At 36.1% G+C, this 27,095-nt stretch overlaps 1 protein-coding gene and 1 non-coding gene across 4 annotated transcripts; one reads left to right on the plus strand and one right to left on the minus strand.

Annotated features, from left to right (window-relative positions):
- Positions 1–1,106: 1,106 nt before the first annotated feature.
- On the minus strand, positions 1,107–6,946 carry LOC130941334 (O-fucosyltransferase 7). 3 transcript variants are annotated; one of them, XM_057869804.1, is made up of 13 exons: positions 6,348–6,946; positions 5,889–5,963; positions 5,266–5,365; positions 5,118–5,185; positions 4,874–4,962; positions 4,572–4,752; positions 4,319–4,447; positions 4,072–4,205; positions 3,765–3,978; positions 3,399–3,446; positions 2,513–2,697; positions 2,305–2,400; positions 1,107–1,902 (listed from the first exon to the last, which is right to left on the minus strand). In XM_057869804.1, exons 1-13 carry the CDS (start codon positions 6,498–6,500, stop codon positions 1,746–1,748), a joined length of 1,629 nt encoding a protein of 542 aa, XP_057725787.1. In that variant the 5' UTR covers positions 6,501–6,946; the 3' UTR covers positions 1,107–1,745. The 3 variants fall into 3 exon arrangements, with proteins under 3 accessions (XP_057725787.1, XP_057725786.1, XP_057725788.1); XM_057869803.1 differs by having other exon boundaries at positions 3,399–3,467; XM_057869805.1 differs by lacking the exon at positions 3,399–3,446 and having other exon boundaries at positions 1,108–1,902.
- Positions 6,947–15,013: 8,067 nt separating this feature from the next.
- LOC130942812 (small nucleolar RNA R71) lies at positions 15,014–15,117 on the plus strand. The gene has a single exon (XR_009071362.1). It is a non-coding gene; the product is annotated as a small nucleolar RNA R71 (small nucleolar RNA).
- Positions 15,118–27,095: the final 11,978 nt, after the last annotated feature.

The following is a 27,095-nucleotide window of genomic DNA, read 5'->3' on the forward strand; positions in this document are numbered from 1 at the left end:
GATTGCATGATCACATGATACTCATCCACCACTTACAGGATGGATCGGGTGACCCAAATACTGACTCAGTCTCGGTCGAGTTATTTAACTAAATCAAATTTTTTGGTCTATGGCTTTGATTGGCCACTTTTAATTGGATCAGAAATTAAAAAAATATTGTTTGACTTTAACTCAGACGGGGTCATGTGCATCCCTAATGATGATAATAAAAAAAAAAATTAAAAAAAAAAACAAAAAGAAAGAAGAAGAGAAAAAAAAATCAGACAAAATAAAAAAAATTATTTAATCGCTTAATATTTTTAGAGATAAAATTGTACCACTTTCTACTAGTATCAATATTCATAGGGCTTCATTTAAATTGTCCAACTGTATAATAGACCGTCAAACTATTTAGTGTCATTAAACTAACTAGACAAATAAAATCCACACATGTAAATATTATTTTAGATTTACATTTTAGACTTTCCCTAAATTATTGGATTCTCTCCGCATATCGTCTATTTAGATGGTAAGTCTTATCCATATTCAGAATATATTTTGTTGTATATTTTATTAAGGCACTTGTACTTTGATAAATGATTATAGGGGATTATTAACATCATACACTAGTACACAACTGTTGCTGTAATGCCAAAGCTATACTTGTACCTGACTATCTATGTTTCATATTTAATCAAAATTTGTTATTGTTAGAGACAATTTTATCCTTAAAAAAGGTGGAACTCCCTGTTAATACACCTAGCATGCCTTGTTATCTTCTTATTTTTTGATTAAAACATGATTTTTTATTACATTCTCCCTAAAATTTTACTAAATTTCAATTAAATTCTTATATATATATATTTTAACTGTGTCCCTATACCATATTAAATTTTATAACTAAATTCTTATCGTGACAAAAACAGTAAAATTAACAGAATATTTTAATATTCAAGCAAGTGTTAGGTATATTCATTTTGTTTAACGGAATATTTCGTTAATTCCAACATTTTTGTCACGACAAAAATTTAATTACAAAATCTAATATGATATAAAGACTTAATCAAAAAAAAAATATAAAGACTTAATTAAAAATTCAATAAAATTATAAAAACTCAAAATAATTAAACCTTAAAACATTCCCTAAGTCATCATTTACTTGTTTTTTAATTCCACCACACTTTCTACCCCATAAAAATTAGTATGGAGCACCACCACTCATTGCTGGTAAGGATGGAAGTAGAACAATAGCCACATGCCAGGATTAAGAGTTAAAACAAATAGATATTATACATTTTCTTGTCTCCAAAGAAATGATAAATGAAAGAGAAAAAAAAAAAGAAAGAAACTCTAGCACTAAGCCCTTCTCAAAAAAGAACTACAACTCTAAAGAACAAAAGAAACAACTTGTTCTTTCGTTTAACAATTTCTGATCTCTAGTGTGATGAAAGAATCAGAGCCATCTCTGAAAACTCTACCTCAAAATAAATAACAAATCTATTCATCCCAAAGCCACATCCCAGTGTCATCTCATCCCAATCCATAGTTTTGCACGTTAAAAACAAAATATGGATTATTCTATTTTTGGCCTTCCGGTTTTGTTCCTCTCCTTTATTTTCTTTTCAAATTAAGAATGTGACAGGGATACGTATATATACACTCTGCCGCTGCTCCTTCAACACCTTCCAGCTATACACAAGATGTTGTTGTGGTCACACTTTGGCGAAAGGATTATTTCCTGGAAGAAAGATTCAGCGGTATCTCATCTATCTAACAACGTGAGAGGCAGTGTTTGGATGCAGCGGCCCGGTTCGGCATAAACAATCAGGTAATGAATTAGAGTAAAATGCTTCTTCTGACCGAAACCTATCCATGCCCTTTGTACCAGATATTGGCCCTTTCCTCTTCCTTGGGGATCCAAGCCTGTGCAAAACACACAAAATAACAGATGAAAACCTCAAATAAATAGTAAGCCTTGTGATCAGAACATCACCAAACTTGGTAGATAAGAAAACATTATTCTTGTCAAAAGTTGAAATGAGGAAGATAATGCTAAAACCTTCGTGTTATGGAAGACAACTTCTTTTGTTAGACTAGTAAGGGTAAAGGTAATTTACACCGATCTCCCTTGAGATTCAGCAATATTACACACAACACCACTTCTTTTCATATAACATTGACCTCCCCGTCTTCTCCAAAATACAAGGGTCAAGGGGAAACAAAATAATCAACTATCAGAGTAAAAGACCCGTTAAAGATAAATTTCTGCATATTTAACACAAAAGATTACTTAATATGTGCAATAAACGCTTTCCAGTCACATACCGCCTTCTGTGGAGATCAATTATCTTGTTTGACAAACTTTTCCCCTCGGTCATTGTTCCCTGAGCCAGTTTATCAAAAAGACGAACAAGGGCTTTCCTAATTGAACAAATAGAGAACATTAAGAACATCATTGGAGAATTCATTGGAAAAATTTATAAATATAAATAAATATAAGTTGACCTGCTGCATAAGAAAGCACCAGCCATACCTGTCTGGTAATATTGATCTTCCACGTCCAAGAAATCGACGATGACCTTCAACAGCCTTTGCCATGTTTCCATAATAAGATGGTATAAACACATCACTTTCGATAGATACAATATAGTCAAGAGCAGCCATTTGAGATGCATGATTAGAAAAGGGTTCCAGCTCCTCAATGGATGCCAACTTTTCCTGAAAACAGTCAAAGCTTTGTTAATCAGAATGATCCAATGCTTCTGACTGGGTTGCTACTACCACAGAACGTTCAGGAGCATAGGCGAACCAATGTTTTTCGGGAGCATAGGCAAACCAATCTTTTTCTTTCCTTTTTCTTTTGGCTAGTTGAGTAGTTGAACATTAATATAATATGCACTGTCTTTTAACTGATTGTTCTTGTGTGCATATAAGGAAGATTAGCCACCCAAGATGACGAAGAAAAATAACATTTATTATTGTCTTTAATAATGGAGGTTTCAGTTAACAGCAATTTCTGCCATAACAGAAAAGGCATGACAATTTAGCCTTTATAATTCATTTTGATCCAGTGCTCCTTACAGTAGCATTATCAACTGTGTTGTAGACTACCGTAGAAATTGTTTCCTCAACAATTTAGACTTTTCATTCCTGGTATCGTGTAGTGACAGATCTTACCCCAGATCAAATAGAGAACTTCTATTGAATCAACACGACATTTATGTTATTTAATTGAAATATGAGCTTAACAAAGCACAAAATGTCAAACAAAAATTCTCCCTATTGTTTAGGGAAGGTTTTTTGTAGATACATTTCAACCTTTAGACACTGATAATAACATTGGGAGAACCACCTCACAAAAGCTAGTTATTTGAATGGAGAGCCCAGGGCATTATCAACCCCTCATCAAAATCCCATACCTTCAAGGTAAGCCTCAAGTCTGCAATTGGATCCCAAGACATCGTTTCCTTTATTTTAAAGAAGAAAAACTGTAATGGGTTACAATGAACAAGGCATTACAAAAGCATAAAGCCTCAATTTATTACTCTATCTTTTGTTTTTATTTTTATGGACTCGATTTATTGCTCTATCAAATTCACTATCAATTTACATGTTAAAAGTTTCCAGTCAGTCTTGATAAGGTGCCAAAAATAGTTTCTTCAGCAGACTTAGTTCACTAATTTTTTTTCTTGTAACATATCAAACTTAGAGAGAGAGAGAGAGAGAGAGAGAGAGAGAGTACTGAACACCACCAACTTTCGTAACACATGATTGCAATGCTTTACCTTGCTCATTAGCAATGGATAGCGGGAACGCAGTTCAGCCATATGGGACTCACCCCCGTATATCCCTCCAGATGCAATATATATCGGTGTCTTTGATGGGTATCCGAGAGCAGTAAGAAAAATTCCAACTTCCTTTGGAGTTAAGGGGCAAAATCCTTTCAACCTTTGTTCTACGGGATCAATTTCCTTTATTTTCCAATATGAAGTGTTCTCTCTACAAGTTTTACAAGCAATAATTATTGTCCAATGTGTACATGAAGAGAGCATAGATTCAATCGATCATTTGATAGCAACCATGTTCATATACCTGATTATCCGTAGCTCTTCAGCCTCATCTTGAGATAAATCATGTGTGCATCCACTAAATGCAAGCATATCCTTCTCATAACGTAAATGCAGTGCAACATAAGGACCAAATAACCTCATCCTTTCCACCAACAACTACAAGAAGCCAAGAATTACAGCAAAAACAAATAAATCAATAAAATGCACCAGTCATGTACTAAGTATAAGATACACAAGAAAAAGGCCAATAATGGGTAAATCTTATATACTTTTCCCATTTGTTCAATTCGAGGTGAAAATCGGAGAGCTTCATAACAAGCACGGCAGCGAAGCTTCTGAATGTCTGCAGGTAGGTTGTTGTTTGCTAAACGTGAATCAGATTTTGCTGCTCTAATAACCTTCAGATGTTATCAACAATCAATAATATAAGATTATTGCACAATATATAAATTAAATAAAAAAAAATGAGAGAGTGACACCATAGTTTAACAGTATATGATAACAGATTTTCCACATACATACTTGGTATTCTTCCCACAAGGTAGCAATCTCATTCTCATAATAATCCATACCAGACCAGCTTATGAAGTACTTCACAATTCTGGTTTCATTAACCAGTTCTTGGGGAAGCTTCTTAATTATCTTCACATCATTAGCTAGAGAACGTATAAAATGCTCTTCATCAAAAACATCAGAGAAATTGCTGAAAAAACAAAAAGAACAAAAAAAAAAATAAGTTCCTAAAATTGAATTCACATAACATCCGACACAGAAAAGAAGCTATGACAGAAAAGATACAAACCAAAGACAGGATACAAAATTACCTAGTGTCTTGCCAAAATGATCTTTTATCAAGTTCAGGAACTACAAGAGTGGCATTTATTATACGAGCTACAGCTACCATATCACATATCTGAAAGCAAAAAGTACAAATTTGCAGCTTCTAATAATACATAGGAATAAGAAATCCTCAGATCCATCAGCATGGCAACTTCACATTAATACTAGTAAAATGAGCATTAACATAATTCAGAGTGTGTGTACGCAAGAGAGAGAGAGAGATCAAACCCCAGCACGCATTTGATTGAGACCACCATTTGTATGAACTAGAAGGTATCCTCTTGACTCGGCAGGAGCTGGATAAATAGTTCTAACTTTAAGCAAGTATCAAATAATTCAAACTCAGAAACTTGCAACAAAAGTTTTAGTTTCTTACCTGTATAATTAGGTGTAGGCTTTGTACAGGGCAGATACCCACGATTGGATGGAGGCTTCCACAACTTCTCATAATCCGAAACCCCTCTTGAAACGTTCGACTGTTAAATCTAAAATGAGTGAAAATATGAAAGGTGCTGGGTGCATAACTGCTGCTAAATTTTAATAAAATTTTAACACATACAACTGCCAACAGACATGACACATCTTTATCTCAAAAAATGAACCAAAACTAAACCGAAAAAACTAGCTCAAAATGAGAATACTACACATCTAGATGAGATTCACAACCATTAGAAAATCAATATAGACAACAAAGAAAAAATAATATCAGCAAAGACGAAAGAATTACCCAGCCTGGTTGATGGGGGACATAGAGGAACATATTAATTAATGAAAGAAACCTACATGTTTAAAATAAGGCTGATCTTAAAACATTAATAATAATCTAATAAATTAATGAATAAAACTGCATACATGCCATTTGGTTGTTACAAAGATATAATTTTTATTAGATGCATTAGATTCTGTTCCTCTATCAAATTCTCAGTCAGCAAATCCAAACAGATCAGATCACAAAATCAGTTACTACTACTATCCAGTGTTCACAATGAAAAACCAAACCTTTGGAGGAGGAAACAGAACTTTTGATAAATGAGGCGGAGCCAGCTCTCTTGTCCACCTTTGCAGATCTCGAGTCTGTCAAAATTTGAACCAAATAGTTAACAAAAAAAAATGTTTCAATTAAGAATATCAAATTCAAAACACATAAGTCAACACTTTCCCAAAATAAATTCCATAATATTTATTATTTCTTTTCAGAAATGCATAATCCAAAGTGAATACAAACCCCTCTTCCCCAATATATTTCCGGTGATAGCAATCTTCTTCAAGTCAACAAAACCCTAAGAAAACCACATATTCTAGAGGGTTTATTGTGCAAGACTAGAACCTGGTAGATTAAATCGTGCAATTTTCCAGAAAAGCGAAGAACCTGAGATAACAATCTTAAAAATAGGCACAAAATCCAAACTTCCCTTGAAGAGAATGAATAATAAGCAGAGAGCGAGTAAAAATAGATACCGTTGTGATCTTGTCATTGAACTTCTGATCATTGGAAGAAGGAACGACGTGCTGGACATGAACAGAGACAAGAGCCATGAACGCTATTGAGCATATTGCTGCAGTTAGAAGCTTCCTCAGTTGCACCACCGAAACACACTTTCGCTTCTGCATTCCCCAGACTACCCTCTCTCTCTCTCTCTCTCTCTCTCTCTCACACACACACACACACACACACACACACCTCCTTCTATTTCACTGCCCCAAAGTTATGGACTTTCCCTTTTTTTTTTTTTTTTACTTGTTCCTGTTTTGGTTTTCCTTATCTACACTCAATTGAGAAGAACAAAAGAAAAAAGTGACGCAAAAACAACCGAAGGGAAATTGAATGAAAATAAATTAAAATAATTGTGCTGCTTTGCTTATTCCTCGGAGTAATAATAATGTTAATTCTAGTGTGCGAATGAAACGCTTTGTTATGTCACATGATCAGGTTGCAAAAGGAACAGGGGACAAGAAAGAAAAAGGCGGTGTTTTGGGATTCTTGGGGTTTGCTCAGTGGTTTCTGATGCGGAATGTACTCTGTAGTGCAGCTAAGTCCACTCAGTGTTATTGTTGGGCTTTCGAGATGCTATCATATCACCCATTCCATCCCATTCGATTTATAACACTACATCTACTACTACTACTATTACGGTTTTTTTTTTCTTTTTTTTTGTTTTTCATGGTATCCTCCAATCCAACAGATTAATGACTAATTTATCACGGTACTGAGTTCCATTTAATAGTTTTCTACTGGCCAATGGATTGCTGCATACACAAGGCGGAATTCGAACTCGCGACCCTTGCTTAAGTGGACTAGTGAGCTAACCACTAAATCAATGCAACTTAGTTACTACTACGGTTGTTATTGGTTCTGTTTGATCTGATTTTGGACCAAAAACCAACTAAATTGATCTATTCAGTTCTCACACAACATCAACTAATTGATTTGCTATTTTTATAACAATCAAATAAAGCTGAACCGAATCAAACCGAGAACAATTTCATTCAACTATTTTTTTTTTAGGTTTTTAAGTTCTAATTAACAAAATATTAATCATAGTAAAATGAGATTTAAAATAGTCAATAAACTAAAATAACAAGAGTACATCACAGGCAAATTTTATACTGTTGAATTTGAGAAAACAAAAATAATAATTTGATTATGACTAAACATTATAATAATAGGTCAAAGGCCCAATTATGTGTGTAATTTGTTTGGTCATTGTGCAAAAATTTATATTGCTAAAAAATAAGCCAATTAGAGTAACCAGGCCCAATAGTGGAACAGGCCCAAGACCAAAAGCATTCAGTTCATCCTTTGGTAGCCCAGAAAAATTGTTGCTGATCAAGAAAGAAAGCAACACTCTCCTCAGACCAAAAGCCAAAGCAATCAAACTCACCTTCTCTCTTCTCTCTTCTCTCTTCTTAACCCACGTGATTAGTTTGAAAAGCAAGAAAGAAAATGAAGCTTAGATTAGGGTTCAAATCAAAAGGCAAAAGGTGATTTTCAAATCCAAGAAACAAAGAAGAAAGAAGAAGGAAAGTCAAAGGCTAGGGCACAAGAGTAAAAATCAAATCAAAGGTGAATTAGAAAATCATTTTCATCTTTGTGCTTCTAATTGTAGCTTGTTGAGGATGCCTTCCTCCTGCATGCACTGTTTAGGAAAAGTTGAAGAAAATGGAGGTTGCAAAGCTCTGCTACAAATCAAGGGTCAAGAACAAAACTTGGAGCCAAAGAATTGATGAATGGCTAGATCCTTGAAGCAAAATTAAAAAGGAAAAAAGAGAAGCAGTTAGATAAGAATGCAAGTAAACTTTAATCACTGCTGCCGTCCCATCTCTTCTCTTCGCTACTACTCTGTTATTTGGGAAAAAAGAACAAGTCAAAGGCGCTCGAACCAAGTTCAAATTTTGGAAGCTTTACTCCTCTTTAAAAGGGGTAAACGGCCAGAAATTGAATCAAGGAGTGAGCACACAGTTTGGGTTCTCATAGCTTTCAAGCTATTCCTTTTTCTCTTTCATGATATCACATTAAATTATCTATTCTTCAATATTTATCTTTCTTTATTTCTTTTCAATGGAAAAAAAGGCATTAAGTGAGGTATTAGTAAAGTCATTGAGAGAATTATGTCAAACTCTTTTGTTTGTATTTCTGTTTTGTATTCATGATCTTAGATTTCCTTGCTACGTTAGCTAAGCAGTTAGTGGTTGTAAGTCTAGGGGAGAATATAGCCAATTCAAGCTTGGGTAGAAATTTGGTTTGTCACAGATAGGATTGGGTAGAATCTTAGAAAAATGAGTGATTTTAATCTGTGAGAAAAATAGTAAAAATTCTACTACTGTTGTAGTGAAGACTGGATGTAAGTCACATTGCACATGGTGGTTGAACCAGGATACATGGTTATGTAGATTCTCTCTTCTCTACTCTTCTTCTATTTTCTTTCGATATGAGATAGAGGTAAATACCAAATTGGTATCCGAAAGATTCTGGCACTGACAAAATGGTACCTGATTGTTGTTATTGACAAAATAGATCCTAAAAGATTTTAAAATTTGATAAAATTACCCAACCGTGAAAGGATGACGTCACAGTGAACGGAAAATACTGATGTGGCTGTCAAAAGTGAGCTCTGATGGTGATAGAGAGCTCCAGCGATGTGCTGTCATTGCGGAGGGGACGCGAAAGAGATGCAACAGTATGTTGAAGAAGAACAATCTGTGAACACAAGAATGCAGCAAGGTACTGCCATGGCAGAAGGAGACGCAGCGGCGTGCCATGGTGGTCTGGAAGAAAGGGACGCGAAAGGGGATGTGGTATGCGAAATTGTGATTCACACTTTTCACAACTCCGCATAGCTGACCAGCAAGTGCACTAGGTCGTCCAAGTAATAAACCTTACGCGAGTAAGGGTCGATCCCACGGAGATTGCCGGCTTGAAGCAAGCTATGGTCATCTTGTAAATCTCAGTCGGGCGGATTCAAATGGTTATGAGTTTTTAATAATTAGAAGATAAATAAAACATAAAATAAGATAGAGATACTTATGTAATTCATTGGTGGGAATTTCAGATAAGCATTTGGAGATGCTTTGTTACTCCTGAACCTCTGCTTTCCCATTGTTTTCATCCAATCATGTGTGCTCCCTTCCATGGCAAGTTGTAGGGTCCTCGCAGTGAAAATGGTCCTTTACGGTTTCTGTACGGCTAATCAACTGTCGGATTTCTCATCTCGGATGAAAAATATCGGGTACAGCTACCGCATGGCTAATCATCTGTCGGTTCTCACTAGCGTCGGAATAAGATCCATTGATCCTTTTGCACACTGTCACTGCGCCCAACATTCGCGAGTTTGAAGCTCTTCACAGTCATCCCTTCCCAGATCCTACTCGGAATACCACAGACAAGGTTTAGACTTTTCGGATCTCAAGAATTTTGTCTATTGTTCTAGTCTATACCACAAAGATCCTAATCTCACATTCAGATGCTCTGTTGTCAGGAGAGATGATGTGAATCGTTGATTAGAGACCCAAGAGAATATACTCTGGCTGTTATCCAATGACTACATTGAACATCATGTAGACTGCTTTGTGGTTGTCAGGTACGCGGATCTTGGCTAAGCGAGTACTGAAGATAGAGGGTAATTGTCACGGGTCACCCCTTCAGTCTGACTTAACTGAATTAAGTACAAGAATATATCTTGGAGAAGAAGTAGGCGTGAATTGAATGAAAAACCATAGTACTTGCATTAATTCATGAGGAACAGCAGAGCTCCTCACCTTAATCTATGAGGTGTAGAAACTCTACCGTTGAAAATACATAAGAACAAAAGGTCTAGACATGGCCGAATGGCCAGCCTCCAAAAAGGGTTCGAAGAACTCCCAAAAGGTCAAAGACCTTATCAAAGGATCAAAAAGTCGTCCAAAGATAAAATACAATAGTCAAAAGTGCTATTATACTAAACTAGTAAACTAGGTTTACAGAAAATGAGTAACTAAGTGCAGATAGTGCAGAAATCCACTTTCAGGACCCACTTGGTGTGTGCTTGGGCTGAGCATTGAGGCTTTCACATGCATAGGCTCTTCTTGGAGTTAAACGCCAGCTTGGGTGCTAGTTTGGGCGTTTAACTCCAGCTTTGGTGCCAGTTCTGGCGTTTTACGCTAGAAAAGGGTCTTTGGTGGGAGTTTGAATGCCAGTTTGTGCCATCAAATCTCAAGAAAATTATGAACTATTATACATTTTTGGAAAGGCCAAGATGTCTAATTTCCAACGCAGTTAAGATCGCACCAATTCGGCTTATGTAGCTCCAGAAAATCCATTTCGAGTGCAGGAGGGCCAGAATCCAACAGCATCTGCAGTCCTTTCTCAGCCTCTGAATCAGATTTTTGCTCGGGTCCCTCAATTTCAGCCAGAAAATACTTGAAATCACAGAAAAACACACAAACTCATAGTAAATTCCAGAAATGTGATTTTTCCGTAAAAACTAATAAAAACATACTAAAAAGTAACTAAAACATACTAAAACTACCTAAAAACAATGCAAAAAAGCGTATAAATTATCCACTCATCACAACACCAAACTTAAATTGTTGCTTGTTCCCAAGCAACCAAAAACAAAATAGGATAAAAAGAAGAGAATATACAATAAATTTCAAAACATCAATGAAGCTTAGTTCTAATTAGATGAGCAGGACTAGTAGCTTTTTGCTTCTGAACAGTTTTGGCATCTCACTTTATCCTTTGAAGTTCAGAATGATTGGCATCTATGGGAACTCAGAATTCAGATAGTATTATTGATTCTCCTAGATTAATATGCTGATTCTTGAACACAGCTACTTATGAGTCTTGGCCGTGACCCTAAGCATCTTGTTTTCCAGTATTACCACCGGATACATAAATGCCACAGACACCTAACTGAGTGAACCTTTTCAGATTGTGACTCAGCTTTGCTAGAGTTCCCAATTAGAGGTGTCCAGAGTTCTTAAGCACACTCTTTTTGCTTTGGATCACGACTTTAATCACTCAGTCTCAAGCTTTTCACTTGGACCTTCATGACACAAGCACATGGTTAGGGACAACTTGATTTAGCCGCTTAGGCCAGGATTTTATTCCTTTGGGCCCTCCTATCCACTAATGCTCAAAGTCTTGGATCTTATTTACCCTTGCCTTTTGGTTTAAAGGGCTATTGGCTTTTTCTGCTTGCTTTTTCTTTTTCTTTCTTTTTTTTCGCAATTTTTTTTCCGCAAGCTTTTTCTTTTTCACTGCTTTTTCTTGCTTCAAGAATCAATTTTATGGTTTTTCAGATTATCAATAACATTTCTCTTTTTTCATTATTCTTTCAAGAGGCAATAATTTTAACATTCATAAACTTCACTATAAAAAATATGCACTGTTCAAGCATTCATTCAGAAAACAAAAAGTATTGCCACCACATCAAAATAATTAAACTAATTTCAAGATAAAATTCAAAATTCATGCACTTCTTGTTCTTTTGCAATTAGAAACATTTTTTATTTAAGAAAGGTGAAGGATTCAGGGACATTCATAGCTTCAAGGCAAAAATACTGGACACTAATGATCATGTAATAAAGACACAAACATAGACAAAACATAAAGTATAAAAAACGAAAAATAAAAAAATAAGAACAAGAAAATTGAAGAACGGGTCCACCTTAGTGACGGCGGCTAGTTCTTCCTATTGAAGATCCTATGGAGTGCTTGAGCTCCTCAATGTCTTTTCCTTGCCTTTGTTGTTCTTCCCTCATGGCTCTTTGGTCCAATCTAATTTCATGGAGAATAATGGAATGCTCTTGGTGCTCCATCCTTAGTTGCTCCATGTTGGAACTCAAATCTCCTAAAAAGGTGTTGAGTTGCTCCCAATAGTTGTGTGGAGGAAAATACATCCCTTGAGGCATCTCAGGGATTTCTTTATAAGAGACTTCCTCATGCGCTTGTTGAGGTCCATGAGTGGGCTCTCTTGTTTGCTCCATCCTCTTTCTAGTGATGGGCTTTTGAGATGAACCTTTCCATCTTCCATGACTTGGGGGTGGAAGCAACTGCCTTCCCTTTCCTCTCTCTAGAGGTTTCTCCAGCCTTAGGTGCCATTAATGGTTATGGAAAAATAAAAAGCAACGCTTTTTTTCCACACTAAACTTAAAAGGTTTGCTCGTCCTCGAGCAAAAGAAGAAAGAAAGGATGAGAAGAAGAAGAAATGGAGGAGATGGAGGTGTAGGAGTGGTTCGACCAAGGGGGTTTTAGGTGGTTATGATTTTGAATGATGAGGTAGGTGGGGTTTATTTTGGGAAAAAGTGGACGGATGTGAGTGGTGAAGAGGTAATGTGAAAGGGTAGGATTTGATAGGTGAATGGTGTTTGGGGAAGGGTGTTATGGAAACATTTGAAGAGGAGTGAGAATGAGTTGGGGTAGGTAGGGATCCTGTGGGGTCCACAGATCTTAAGGTGTCAAGGGTTTCTCATCCCTGCACATTTCTGGCATTTAAACACCCTTTGTGTGGCATTTCTGGCATTAAACACCAGGCTGTTGCCCATTTCTGGTGTTAAACGCCAATTTGGCTGTCAGTTCTGGCGTTTAACGCCTAGAAGCTGCCAGACTGGGCGTTAAACACCCATTCTGCTACCCTTACTGGCGTTTAACGCCAGCTAGATGCCAGACACCCTTTTCTAGAGTTAAACGCCAGTCTGTGTGCCATTTCTGGCATTTAACGCCCAGAATGGTGCCAGACTGGGCGTTAAACGCCCACTTTGCTAGCCTTACTGGCGTTTAAACGCGAGTAAGCTCGCCTTCCAGGGTGTGTTATTTTTTGCTGTTTTTGATTCCTGCTTTAATTCTGCAGCTGTTTTTTGTGACTCCAGATGATCATCAACCTAAAGAAGACATAAACTAACAATGGAAAATAAAATGAAAGAGTAATTAATATAGATAAATAAAATTGGGTTGCCTCCCAACAAGTGCTTCTTTAATGTCAATAGCTTGACAGGAAGCTCTTACAGAGCTTCACAGGTGCTCAGAGCATGATTGTGGCCTCCCAACACCAAACTTAGAAGTTGAGTGTGGGGGCTCTGTCTGACTCTGTATTGAGAGAAGCTTTTGATGCTTCTTCTCCATGTTTATAGAAGAAGATCCTTGAGTCTTAAACACAAGGTAGTCCTTATTCAATTGAAGGACTAACTCCCCTCTGTCCACATCAATCACAGCCCTTGCTGTGGCTAGGAAGGGTATTCCAAGGATGATGGATTCATCCTCATCCTTCCCAATGTGTAGGATTATGAAGTCAGCAGGGACGTAAAGGCCTTCAACCTTCACTAAGACATCCTCTACAAGTCCATAAGCCTATTTCATTGATTTGTCTGCCATCTCTAGTGAGATTCTTGTAGCTTGTACCTCAAAGACACCTAGTTTCTCCATTACAGATAGTGGCATGAGGTTGATGCCTGACCCCAGGTCACACAGAGCCTTTTCAAAGTTCATGGTGCCTATGGTGGAAGGTATTAAGAACTTTCTGGGATCCGGTTTCTTTTGAGGCAATGTTTGCTAAATCCATGTATTCAGTTCATTGATGAGCAATGGAGGTTCATCCTCCCAAGTCTCATTATCAACTAACTTGGCATTCAGCTTCATGATTGCTCCTAGATACTGAGCAACTTGCTCTTCAACAGTGTCTTCGTCCTCTTCAGAGGAAGAATACTCATCAGAGCTCATGAATGGCAACAGTAAGTTTAGTGAAATTTCTATGGTCGCTATATGAGCCTCAGATTCCTTTGGTTCCTCAATAGGGAACTCCTTATTGGTCAGTGGACGTCCATTGAGGTCTTCCTCACTGGGAATCACTGCCTTTTCACTCTCTCCAGGTTCAGCCATCTGGGTTATAGTTATGGCCTTGCATTCTCTTTTGGGATTCTCTTCTGTAATGCTTGGGAGAGCACTAGGAGGAGTTTTAGTAACTCTTTTACTCAAGTGACCCACTTGTACCTCCAAATTTCTTATGGAGGACCTTGTTTCATTTATGAAACTGAGAGTGGTCTTAGATAGATCAGAGACTATATTTTCTAAGTTAGAGAAGTTCTGTTCAGAATTCTCTGTCTGTTGCTGACAAGATGATGGAAAAGATTTGCTATTGCCAAACTTATTTCTCCCACCATTATTGTTGTTGAAGCCTTGTTAAGGCTTCTGTTGATCCTTCCATGAGAAATTTGGATGATTCCTCCATGAAAGATTATAGGTATTTCCATAGGATTCTCCCATGTAATTTACCTCTTCCATTGCAGGATTCTCAGGGTCATAAGCTTCTCTATCAGAGGAGGCTTCTTTAGCACTGCCAGATGCAGCTTGCAATCCAGTCAAATTCTGAGAAATCATATTGACTTGCTGAGTCAATATTTTGTTCTAAGCCAATATGACATTCAAAGAATCAATCTCAAGAACTCCTCTCTTCTGAGTCGTCCCATTGTTAACAGGATTTCTTTCAGAAGTATACATGAACTGGTTATTTGCAACCATCTCAATGAGTTCCTGGGCTTCTGCAGGTGTTTTCAGATGAAGGGATCCATCAGCAGAATGGTCCAATAACATCTTGGACATTTCAGACAGACCATCATAGAATATACATATCATACTCCATTATGGAAATATGTCAGAAGGACACCTTTTGGTTAATTGCTTGTATCTTTCCCAAGCTTCATAGAGGGATTCACCTTCCTTCTGTCTGAAGGTTTGGACGTCCACTCTGAGCTTGCTCATCTTTTGAGGTAGAAAGAATTTGGTCAAGAACACATTGACCACCTTGTCCCAAGAGTTCAGGCTTTCTCTAGGTTGTGAGTCCAACCATGTTCTAGCTCTATCTCTCACAGCAAAGAGGAAAAGCATAAGTCTGTAGACCTCGGGATCAACTCTATTGGTCTTAACAGTATCACAAATCTGCAAGAATTCACCTAAGAACTAATGAGGATCTTCTGATGGAAGTCCATGAAACTTGTAATTCTACTGCATTAGAGAAACTAATTGAGGCTTAAGCTCAAAGTTGTTTGCTCCAATAGGAGGAATTGAGATGCTTCTTCCATAGAAATTGGAAGTTGGTACAGCATAGTCACCAAGCATCTTCCTTGCATCTCTGGCATTGTTGTTGGGTTCGGCTGCCATGTCTGCTTCTTTTTCGAAATTCTCTGTAAGGTCCTCTCAAGAGTGTTGTGCTTTAGCTTCTCTTAGCTTCTTCTTCAAAGTCCTTTCAGGTTCAGGATCAGCATCAACAAGAATGTTTTTATCCCTGTTTCTGCTCATATGAAAAAGAAGAGAACAAAGGGAGTAGTGCAATCCTCTATGTCACAGTATAGAGATTCCTTGAGGTGTCAGCAGGAAAGAAGAATAGAGGAATGAGGTAGAGAGAGAATAAGAAGAATTTGAACACAGAGGGAGAGAGAAGGTTCGAATTTTTAGATAAGTGGAAGAGAATTGTTAGCAATTAAATGAAATAAATAGAAAGAGAGGAGAGAGAGAGAGAGAGAGAGAGAGAGAGAGTTTTTGAAAATTTGAAAAAGGAATAAAATAAAATTAGAATTGAAAACAATTAGTTAATAAAAAAGATTTTTGAAAAAAAATGGTTAGTGATTTTCGAAAATTGGAAGTGGAAAAGTGGTTAGGTGGTTTTGAAAAAGATTAGAAATAGTAATTAGTTGAAAAAGATTTGAAAATAATTTTGAAAAGATAAGAAGTTAGAGAAAAGATTTTGAAATCAAAGTTTAAAAAGATATGATTGAAAAAAGATTTGATTGAAAAAGATTTTATTTTAAAAAGATATGATTGAAAAAGATTTGATTTTTAAAATTGATGACTTGACTAACAAGAAATTAAAAGATATGATTCTAAAATTCAAAGGTTGAACCTTTCCTAACAAGAAAGTAACAAACTTGCAATTTTTTGAATCAAAACATTAATTGTTAGTAAGGGTTTTTGAAAATATGAGATAAGATTAAGAAAAAGATTTTTGAAAAATTAGTTTGAAAATTTTCAAAAGCATCAAAAGAAAAATAAAAAATGAAAGTTTAAAATATATTTGATGCAAAAAGTTATGAATTAAAACATGAAAAATTAAAAAAAGTGATTTGGAAACAAAATTACCTCCCTTGTGTCATCCTGGCGTTAAACGCCCAGGATGTTATCCATTCTGGCGTTTAACGCCCATAATGCTACCTCTTTGGGCGTTTAACGCCCAATCAGGTACCTTGGCTGGCGTTAAACGCCTGAAATCCTTCTTTGTTGGGCGTTTTTCTAAACGCCCAGAATGCTGCCTGTTTTGGCGTTAAACGCTCAGAACGCTGCCCATTCTTGCTTTTAATGCCCAGAATGATACCATTACTAGCGTTAAACGCCCAGAATGATAGCCATTCTGGTGTTTAACGCCCAAAGTGCCTCTTTACTGGCGTTTTATTGCCAGTGAGCTCTTTTTTTTTTCTGTGATTCTTCTACCTTATGTTCTGAATCTTCATTTCTTTATATTATTTACTTAAAAATATATATTTTTTATTTTTGAATTTTTAATGAAGAGAGAGAAAAACAACAAAATGAAATAAAACATAAAAATGCAAGATCAAAACAAGTAATGCATGCAAGGACACTTTGAATATCAAGATGAACACCAAGAACACTTTGAAGATCATGATGAACACCAAGGACATATTTTTGAAAATTGTTAAGAAAAGAAAGACATGTAAGACACCAAACTTAGAAATTTTGAATGTTCAAAAACTATGATTTTGAAAATGCATATGAAAAACAACATAAAACACAAAACAAGAAAATCATAAGATCAGACAAAGGAAATCATCAAGAACAACTTAAAGATCACAGAAGAACACAATGCATATATTTTTTTTTAAATAAAGATAAAAATTACCCAATCTAAGCAACAAGATGAACCGTCAGTTGTTCAAACTCGAACAATCCCCGGCAACGGCGCCAAAAACTTGGTATGCGAAATTGTGATTCACACTTTTCACAACTCCACATAGCTGACCAGCAAGTGCACTAGGTCGTCCATGTAATAAACCTTACGCGAGTAAGGGTCGATCCCACGGAGATTTCCAGCTTAAAGCAAGGTATGGTCATCTTGTAAATCTTAGACGGGCGGATTCAAATGGTTATGAGTTTTTAATAATTAGAAGATAAATAAAACATAAAATAAGATAGAGATACTTATGTAATTCATTGGTGGGAATTTCAGATAAGCGTTTAGAGATGCTTTGTTACTCCTAAACCTCTGCTTTCCCATTGTCTTCATCCAATCATGCGTGCTCCCTTCCATGGCAAGCTGTAGGATCCTCTCAGTAAAAATGGTCCTCTACGGTTTTTGTACAGCTAATCAACTGTCGGATTTCTCATCTCGGATGAAAAATACAGGGTACAGCTACCGCATGGCTAATCATCTGTCGGTTCTCACTAGCGTCGGAATAAGATCCATTGATCCTTTTGCACACTGTCACTGCGCCCAACATTCGCGGGTTTAAAGCTCTTCACAGTCATCCCTTCCCAGATCCTACTCCGAATACCACAGACAAGGTTTAGACTTTTCGGATCTCAAGAATGTTGTCTATTGTTCTAGTCTATACCACGAAGATCCTAATCTCAGATTTAGATGCTCTGTTGTCAGGAGAGATGATGTGAATTATTGATTAGAGACCCAAGAGAATATACTCCGGCTGTCATCCAATGACTACATTGAACATCATGTAGACTGCTTTGTGGTTGTCAGGTACGCGGATCTTGGCTAAGCGAGTACTGAAGATAGAGGGTAATTGTCACGGGTCTCCCCTTCAGTCTGACTTAACTGAATTAAGTACAAGAATATATCTTGGAGAAGAAGTAGGTGTGAATTGAATGAAAAACCATAGTACTTGCATTAATTCATGAGGAACAGCAGAGCTCCTCACCTTAATCTATGAGGTGTAGAAACTCTACCGTTGAAAATACATAAGAACAAAAGGTCTAGACATGGCCGAATGACCAGCCTCCAAAAAGGGTTCGAAGAACTCCCAAAAGGTCAAAGACCTGATCAAAGGATCAAAAAGTCGTCCAAAGATAAAATACAATAGTCAAAAGTGCTATTATACTAAACTAGTAAACTAGGTTTACAGAAAATGAGTAACTAAGTGCAGATAGTGCAGAAATCCACTTCCGGGACCCACTTGGTGTGTGCTTGGGCTGAGCATTGAGGCTTTCACATGCATAGGCTCTTCTTGGAGTTAAACGCCAGCTTGGGTGCCAGTTTGGGCGTTTAACTCCAGTTTTGGTGCCAGTTCTGCCGTTTTACGCTAGAAAAGGGTCTCTGGTGGGTGTTTGGACGCCAGTTTGGGCCATCAAATCTCAAGCAAAGTATAGACTATTATACATTGCTGGAAAGCCCAAGATGTCTACGTTCGAACGCAATTGAGATCGCGCCAATTGGGCTTTTGTAGCTCCAGAAAATCTACTTCAAGTGCAGAAGGGTCAGAATCCAACAGCATCTGCTGTCCTTTCTCAGCCTTTGAATAAGATTTTTGCTCAGGTCCCTCAATTTCAGCCAGAAAATACCTGAAATCACAAAAAAATATACAAACTCATAGTAATGTCCAGAAATGTGATTTTGCATAAAAACTAATAAAAATATACTAAAAAGTAACTAAAATATACTAAAAATACCTAAAAATAATGCCAAAAAGCGTATAAATTATCCTCTCATCAAGATGCAACGGCATGTTGAAGAAGAAGAAGCAGCAAACACAAAGAAGAAAAAGGTCGCCGAAAATGTCTCCGAAGTTTTCTGCCACCATCGGAGCAATCTTTCGACGGCCACATCAGCGTTTTTTGTTCATGGTGATGTCATCTTTTCACTGTTGGGTGATTTTATCAAATTTTAAAATCTTTCAGGGACTATTTTGACAATAACAAAAGTCAAGTACCGTTTTATCAGTACCAGTATCTTTCGAGTACTGACTTGGTATTTACCTCATATGAGATAAAATTAAAGTGTCTCCTGAATTTTCTATTCTTCAAAAGTCACAACAATCCAAAATTAAAAATTTTCTCTATTCTTCATCGTATCGCAAAGAGACAAAATAAAATTGTCTCTTGAAATATTAGCTTGACATATTCAACAGCTAAAAAGTTCTACATCTAGTTTGAAGCTCAAGTGAACAAGTTAAAAAAATGGAGGCAATAGATTCAACCCCCTTATCTAGGCCATTAACAAACCTTCAATTGTATCAGAGCTTGGTCTCAAAGAAATCAAGCTTCATAGCTTGGAGAAAAGATCTAAATGGCCAACAACATGGGTTCGAATGCCATGGTTTACATACTCACTGAGATCAGTCCAACAACAGACCTCCCTTCTTCAACGGCAAGAAATTCAACTACTGGAAGAAAGAATGCAGATATTTGTTCAATCAATTGACTACAATATCTGGAAGATCATCATAAACGGTCCACAAGTTCTAGCTAAAACAAGTGCACAAAGCGTTGTGATTGCCAAAGAAGAAATAGAATGGAATGATAAAGGAAAGAAAAAGGTGGAGCTTACTACACGAAAAATGCTGAGAATCATCAGATTTACCATCAGATTTAGCATTACATATTAGCATTGACTTTACTGATAGATTTACCGAAGGTTTCGATATGGCATTCATTTGGTCAAATCGTTACCGATAGATTCCTATTTCCGATGCTAAATTCACTGGTAATACCTGAGGGAAAAAGAGGGAGATAGGTGCAAAATTTAGCGTGGGATTTACTGTCAGTAAAATCCGCCGGTAACCCCAGTTTAGTGAAATGTATCGTGTTGGTAACCCGTAACAGGTTACCGTCGGATTTATCTACTGGTAAATCCGATGGTAATGAGCCCTAAAATTCAAAGTGCGAACCTTCTCCCCTTCAATTCAAAACTACACTCTCTCTCTCTAACCTCTTTTGTCCATTTCTCTCTCCAGCCGCCTCTGAACCCCACCGCACAGTCATCCCCACCGCCGCTGGCCCCTACTATCGTCACCTCTCTTTTCTCCTTGCACTAACCGTTCTCCATAACGTATCCATTGCAGTCCACATTGCAAACCCTAGCCTCCATTGCAGCCACCGTTTTTCTCACTGCCGACGAGCACTGTTCATCATATCAGTAGCTTCTTTCCCTGGTCCAGCACGCTTTGTCATCCGCCGCTAAGTCCAACTTCGTCATCGGCTGCCAGGTCCAGGTTAGTTAATTTTTCTTACTTTTTTAACTTGTTTTTCATAAAAAAATGTGATTTGGTTAATTTAATTTGTAATGTGCTCAGAATGATTTAGCTAAAAACAATTAGTTAATTTTATATGTATTTATGAGCTCCGATCTCTTTTGATGCATGTAATGTAATTGACTAATTGCATGGTTATCAATTTATAATGAAACTTGAATTTATCAATTTGTAAATGGAAAACTTGCTAATTAGTTCAGCTTTATGTAATTTCATATCTTGAATCTTACAATTTATTTGATTTGTTATCATACTCATCTAATAGTGAATAAGTGTATGTGAGCAAAACTTAGTGTGTATATATATATATATAATACTGTACAAAATATTTACTATTAATTATTATTTTATTGGGGTTTGGTCAATCAATCGATAATGGGTTGCACTAATTTAATTTGGATTTTAGTAGCTATAATATGTTGAGATTTTAATTGAAATAAAATCCGACTAATTAACAATTAAACCAAACTAGAAAAGAAAGTAGAAAACAAAAAGTTGGTGCTTAGATGGTACTAGTATTATTGTATTAAGTAATTGCCCTTAGAGTGGTTGTGTTATATGGATACTTAGAGTGTTAACAATTTCTTGATTTCCTTTTTTTGTGGTTGTATTATATGGATAGTTAGAATGTGAAATACTGTAGACCCATATTTTACTTATTAACAGAGATACAATTTATGTAGAATTTAGATTTTATACAATATTAACATAAAGTTACTTGACATATATATGTATAACATTTCTCATGTTGATTTCTGATATGATACTCTAATAAGGTGACGACTTCACTTTAGCATGATGCGAATAAAAATGTTTGTCATTGGATCAATATCAATAAATTAAAAGTTTTGCATATTGTTTTTGCATTAGATTTATGCATGTCACATCTTATTGCTTTGAATTTGAATCGTGAAGGCTCTTTGTTTAGTTAAGTTTAATTCTTATGAAATTACTTGAGTGTTGATTGATGTTGTAGATTGAGATTAGTTGGATTTGTGGGTACTATAAAGGTAGATATATTTCCAATTTTAGGGGAGGTTATGTCAAAAAATTTTCAGAGAGTTCTATTGAATGATTCGTGTAGTATATTTGCTGATTAGTGTTAATAATATATTCTCTTTGCAGACATGTCGATAGGTAGCATCGAATGGGTCTCATGGTCATGATAGAAGAAGGGTTTACACTGAATTTTCAAGGATTGTTCAGTCATCACCCTCTACCCTGACTACCCCGTCGACTTCTGTGATGTCGTAGGCGGATCCACCAGACCAACAGTTCATCATGGTCCCAAACCCGAACTACGTGCCTCCTTCTACTACTCTCCCTCTCCACAAATCCAGTGACAAAGCCTGCGGTGGGTGATTCCTTCAGTTCCCCTAATAGGATACCCCTCCACCATCGTCCGTCATCCAGCTGGCGATTTGGCCCGATGGCATGCATGCATGAGTAAATACTATTTTTTAATCCTAATTTTGTTAATCTTAAGTTTATGTGTTTCTATGTGTTTGTTAGTCTTAGGTTTTACTCCAATAGGTTTGTACCACATAATAATGACTGCATACAGGAGATCCAACAGGTTTTTAAAAAATTTGTAGTGGTTTGTAAACCGATGCAATTTTGAAAGCAATTTTAAAAAAAATGTATATTGCAGAGGTTTATAACCCCCATAATTTTCACAATTATATTAAAAAAAAATTGGGTTCATGAAGCTACTCAATTATATTGCTTCCACATCTAGACGAACACAAAAATAAGAACAAGCTAAAAATGGTTAAAATGCACAAGTAAAGAAATAACAAATCAATTGTAACCTTTCATAAGGCACTTTTTGATCTTTCATTTCCTGTCACAATTATGATCAAATCTGGCTTCATGATTTTCTTGTAAAATTTGTTATTAAAATAAATGAAAATATTTAATAGAAATTTTTATAGTAGACATATTTTACATATAAACAAACAAAAAATAAGAACAACCTAAAGATGGTTATAATATCACAAAATTAAAGTAATAACAAATCAAGAGAACAATATCTCCAAAACAAAATGCCAAAAGCAAAATTCACATTTTGATAGTGGTCTTCCCTAGTAGATAGGCAGCAGGAATTGAGTGCAAAAAATAGGGCCTAACGAGATATTCCATATTGATATTGATCTGCCAAAGAAAAGGAGAAGATAAAAAATGGCAAACTGGTCTTAGAATGAAATTAAATAGGTAAAAGAAAAAATTTACTTACCTTTGATTCTAAATTGTACAAAGAAGTGTGTAAAGCTCACTGAACACTATTGCAAGACCAAAAAAAAAGTCATTCAAGCTTTAGAAAAAATTATAAATATGATTACAAATATATGTAAAAATATCAGATTACATATTGATACGGAGACATATTAACCATGACTAGTTAGGAGTATAAATGAAACACATAAAAAAATAAATATTGTATTGCCCATGCACCAAATCCAGTAGCAGTGGAGCACATAATCATTAAAGCTAGAATACCAACATTTCTAGTAGAAAAAATAGAATAAAAAAAACAATGGTGCCTTTTGAAAATGTAATTAACTCTATTCATACTCATTAAAGCTATGAACACTAATTAAAAGCTAAAGATTGAAGGTAGAAGTTGAATGTATAATAAAGTCATGTAATGAAGATATTATTTAATAACACACAATAATGACTAATACTATAACATTGATCATTATTTCATTAGAATCCTAAATGAAAATGCCTCATGAATAATAATGGAAGGAAACCAAACATAATAAAGGAATACCAAGAAAGTGCAAAAGATTTTTATCAAATTTAAAATTGTTACAAATTATAGTTTTTTCATAACAATATTTAGTTATTGTTACAAAATAAGAATATTTTGTAACAACGTGATTTCTTTTATTACAAATTATGTTGGCTTTCGTATCAAATTATTTAAAGATTATATTGTTGCAAAAATTTAAAATATTTTGTAACAAAAAATTAATTCGTCACAAAATACAATATTTTTGTAACAAGTTATTTATTTGTCACAAAATTCAAATATTTTTTGTAACTAATAAAAAAATTTGTTTCAACATATTAAATGTAAGACTTCGAATTTTTGAAAATTAACATAATGAGTTATTTATGATTTATTATATTTATTTAAGATTTTATATTAAAAAATTTATTTTATTAAAAATATTTAAGTCAAATTAATGATACTTTGAGTTTAAAATTATTTTAAAAATTAAATAATAAGTCATTTATGATGTCTCTTTGTTGTTCTAGCATGAAGGTACGGAGAGCTTCATCAAATGAAGGAGATGGTGGAAGAGAGGGTTCATTATTTGCGGAAAAGGTGTCATAGTTGGAAGGTGGTTCATATTTGTGCAAGTCTTGAGGTGGTGTATATAAAATTGGTGGTTCTTGGGAGTATTGGTGTTGAAATGGGGGTGGCTCTAGGTATGGTTCATATGGTGGTTGGTATGGTGGATATGTGTTAGGATCATATGGTGGTGAATGGTGGTATGAGGCTTGTGAGTAGGGTTGTTGGGGGCTATGTTGAAGGAAAAGGTCATATGCATATGGTGAGTGTGGTTGACAACCACAATGAGGGTCACCACATCTATTAGGTTGATATGCATTTGGAGTTGGATTGTACCCATAAGAATCCGGAGGACGTTGTTGCCATTGATGCCAAGGCATCTTAGGTTAGTTTCACAAGCCTTTTTTATTTGTTTTCATTTAGTTTCATGCACTTTCTTAAGCAATACGTAAGTAGTTGGATGAGAATTTTTCGCATATCTTGATTCAATCAAACATGGTTAAATTGATGCATTTTCATGAGATTTATGCAAGATTTGCTTGATGATATGAATGATGCAAAATCTTGTGATATTAGCAAGGCTTTGATGCATGTATTTGGTTGATGATAGGTGAAGAGAAGCAAGGAAGAAGCAGAGGAAGCAACATTCGAAATGGCTAAAATGCAACGTTCGTGGCCAAAGTTGGCTCACCAATGTTGCTGGCAACGTTCTACAATTATGGTGCCAACGTTGGAAGGAGCGTTGGTGAACCAACGTTATCTCCAACGCTTGCGACAAAAATTTCAAAGTTGGAGCTGGGAAAATTGCCTTGTATGCATACGCACAATGTTGTGTGCGTACATACAAGAAGAAAAATTACAAGTGGGCGCATGCACAAGGCAGTGTGCATACGCACAAGTATGCAAGGTTAGAGGTAACATTGGTGAACCAACATTGAGTCCAACGTCTGCGATGAATCTCCCAATTTGAGTTAGAAAATTTGCTTTGTGTGCATACGCACGGCGTTGTGTGCGTACACACAAGAAGAAAAATTACAAGTCTGCACACGCACAAGGCAGTGTGCGTACACACAAGTGTGCAACGTTGGAGATAACGTTGGTGAACTAACATTGAGGAAAACGTTAGTGGCAACGCTCAATGCTTTTTCAAGTAACGTTTGACTCAACGTTTTCCTGTAAACGTTGATCACCAATATTACTACCAGCAACAATACATATTGGGCACCCATGCAAAGTTTGAACGTTAGTTTGCCAACGTCCTCATCAATGTCACTCAAAGCCACTCTTAACTTGCTTCAAAAAAGGCCAAGGCCCACATCCAAGACTTAAAGACCGAATGAAAAAAGTGTATAAATAGTAGAGAGTTTGAGTTAGAAAGGGATCGGGAACCTGAGGATCCACGATTGTAAACACTTTCTGTAAATTCAGTTTACTTTTGCAATGCACTTTTCAATTTCAATTTTCATTCCCAGAGCTATGAATAACTAAACCCCTCTTCGTTGGGTTAGGGAGCTCTGTTATAATTCAATGGATCAATTATAGTTTTTATTCTTCTTTTTCTTTCCATTCTCTTGATTTTCTTGAAAGCTTTCGATCTTTTTCCAATTTAGCAATTGTCTTGAAAGAGAAATTGCTCATACTTGGATTTTCTCTGAACCTTGAAAGAGGAATGAGGAAATCATGCTAGAAATGCTTTCTCATGTTGGACTGGGTTGGGGGTTGGATGGATACAGTGACATATAATCCTACCAATACTGTGATCTAGAAAAATATGTGGTATAATCAATGATCGTACTTCATCTCTTCCCATGAGCAATTAGATCAAGGAATTGGACAATTGTTCAAGCTTAGAGAGATTGAATTGCCAAGACATTGGGATTCAATCACCTAAGATTGCCAAGAGATCAATGAATGCATGGATTGAGGAAGAGATGAGAATGAACTTAATCTAGAGAATGCAACATCTCCTAAGCCCAATGAGCTTTCCCATTCTGATCTTTTCCATTCTTTAATTTCTTCAGTTCACATTCATGTTAATCAACCCCATTCCCATTTAAGTTTCTGCAATTTAATTCTGCTCTTTACATTCTGCAATTTAATTTTAGTTATTTACATTTGTTGCTATTTACGTTTCCCGCCATTTAATTTTCTACAATTCTCAATCCAATTTTGCTTAGTTCAACTAGAACACTCCTCTAATTAAAGTTGCTCAACCAATCAATCCCTGTGGGATTCGACCTCACTCTATTGTGAGTTTTTACTTGACGACAATTCGGTATACTTGCCAAGGAAAATTTGTAGTGATACAGATTTTTGTGCATCAAGTTTATGGCACCATTGTCGGGGATTGATTTTGCATTGACAATGATTAAATTGGAGGATTACTAGATTGAACACTTTCTTTTCTTTTTTAATTAGTTTTTGTTTCAGTTTGTTTACTGCTATTCTCTGTAATTTAAGTTGTTTTCCTTGTTTATTTACTTTCTAGCACACTAATCCACTAACTGTTTGATCAATTGCACTAACCACTCTAACCATAACTCTAAAAAAAAGTGACTTCTCCATTTGCTGTTTGCTTGTCGTTTGCTGAGTGTATGACAGGTAGAAGAGAAGGAGTCTCAACTTCTTTTGATAGTGAACCTGAGAGGACCTTCATTAGACTAAGGAGGAAAGCAAGAGGTAAAGGCATAGCTGGTGAAAAAGAGTTGGAAGAAGATTTAGACGTTGCTCTGGAGGAAGAAGTTCACAACCATGTTGGAAAGGGTGCTGGTAATCATGCTGGGCAGGAGAGAAGAGTATTAGGCTCCTATATTAATCCCAATCCTGGGAACTGTGGGAGCAACATCCTAAAATCAACCAATCATGCCAACAAATTTGAGGTAAAACCATAAGTCATCACCCTTGTTTAAAACAATTACTCATTTGGAGGAAGTGGCTAAGAAGATCCCAACCAACATCTGACCACATTCTTGAGAATATGTGATACTGTGAAGTCCAATGGTGTTCATCCTGACAGCTATAAATTGCTTCTGTTTCCCTTTTTTCTCAGGGATAAAGCATCAAAGTGGCTAGAGTCCTTTCCTAAGGAGAGTTTGACAACATGGGAAGATGTGGTGAATAAATTCTTGGCAAGATTTTACCCTCCCCAAAGAGTTAAC

Source organism: Arachis stenosperma, chromosome 7, assembly GCF_014773155.1.
Source record: "Arachis stenosperma cultivar V10309 chromosome 7, arast.V10309.gnm1.PFL2, whole genome shotgun sequence".
NCBI classification, from domain to species: Eukaryota; Viridiplantae; Streptophyta; class Magnoliopsida; order Fabales; family Fabaceae; genus Arachis; species Arachis stenosperma.

Excerpts from the sequence above, each read along its gene's own strand:
- LOC130941334 (XM_057869803.1), bottom strand. The coding sequence starts at position 6,500 with ATGCAGAAGCGAAAGTGTGTTTCGGTGGTGCAACTGAGGAAGCTTCTA. Across the intron at positions 4,753-4,873 it reads TCATTTTGGCAAGACACTAG|CAATTTCTCTGATGTTTTTG; the intron begins GTAATTTTGTAT and ends TTGTTTTTTCAG. Across the intron at positions 2,401-2,512 it reads AGATCAATATTACCAGACAG|GAAAGCCCTTGTTCGTCTTT; the intron begins GTATGGCTGGTG and ends TTGTTCAATTAG.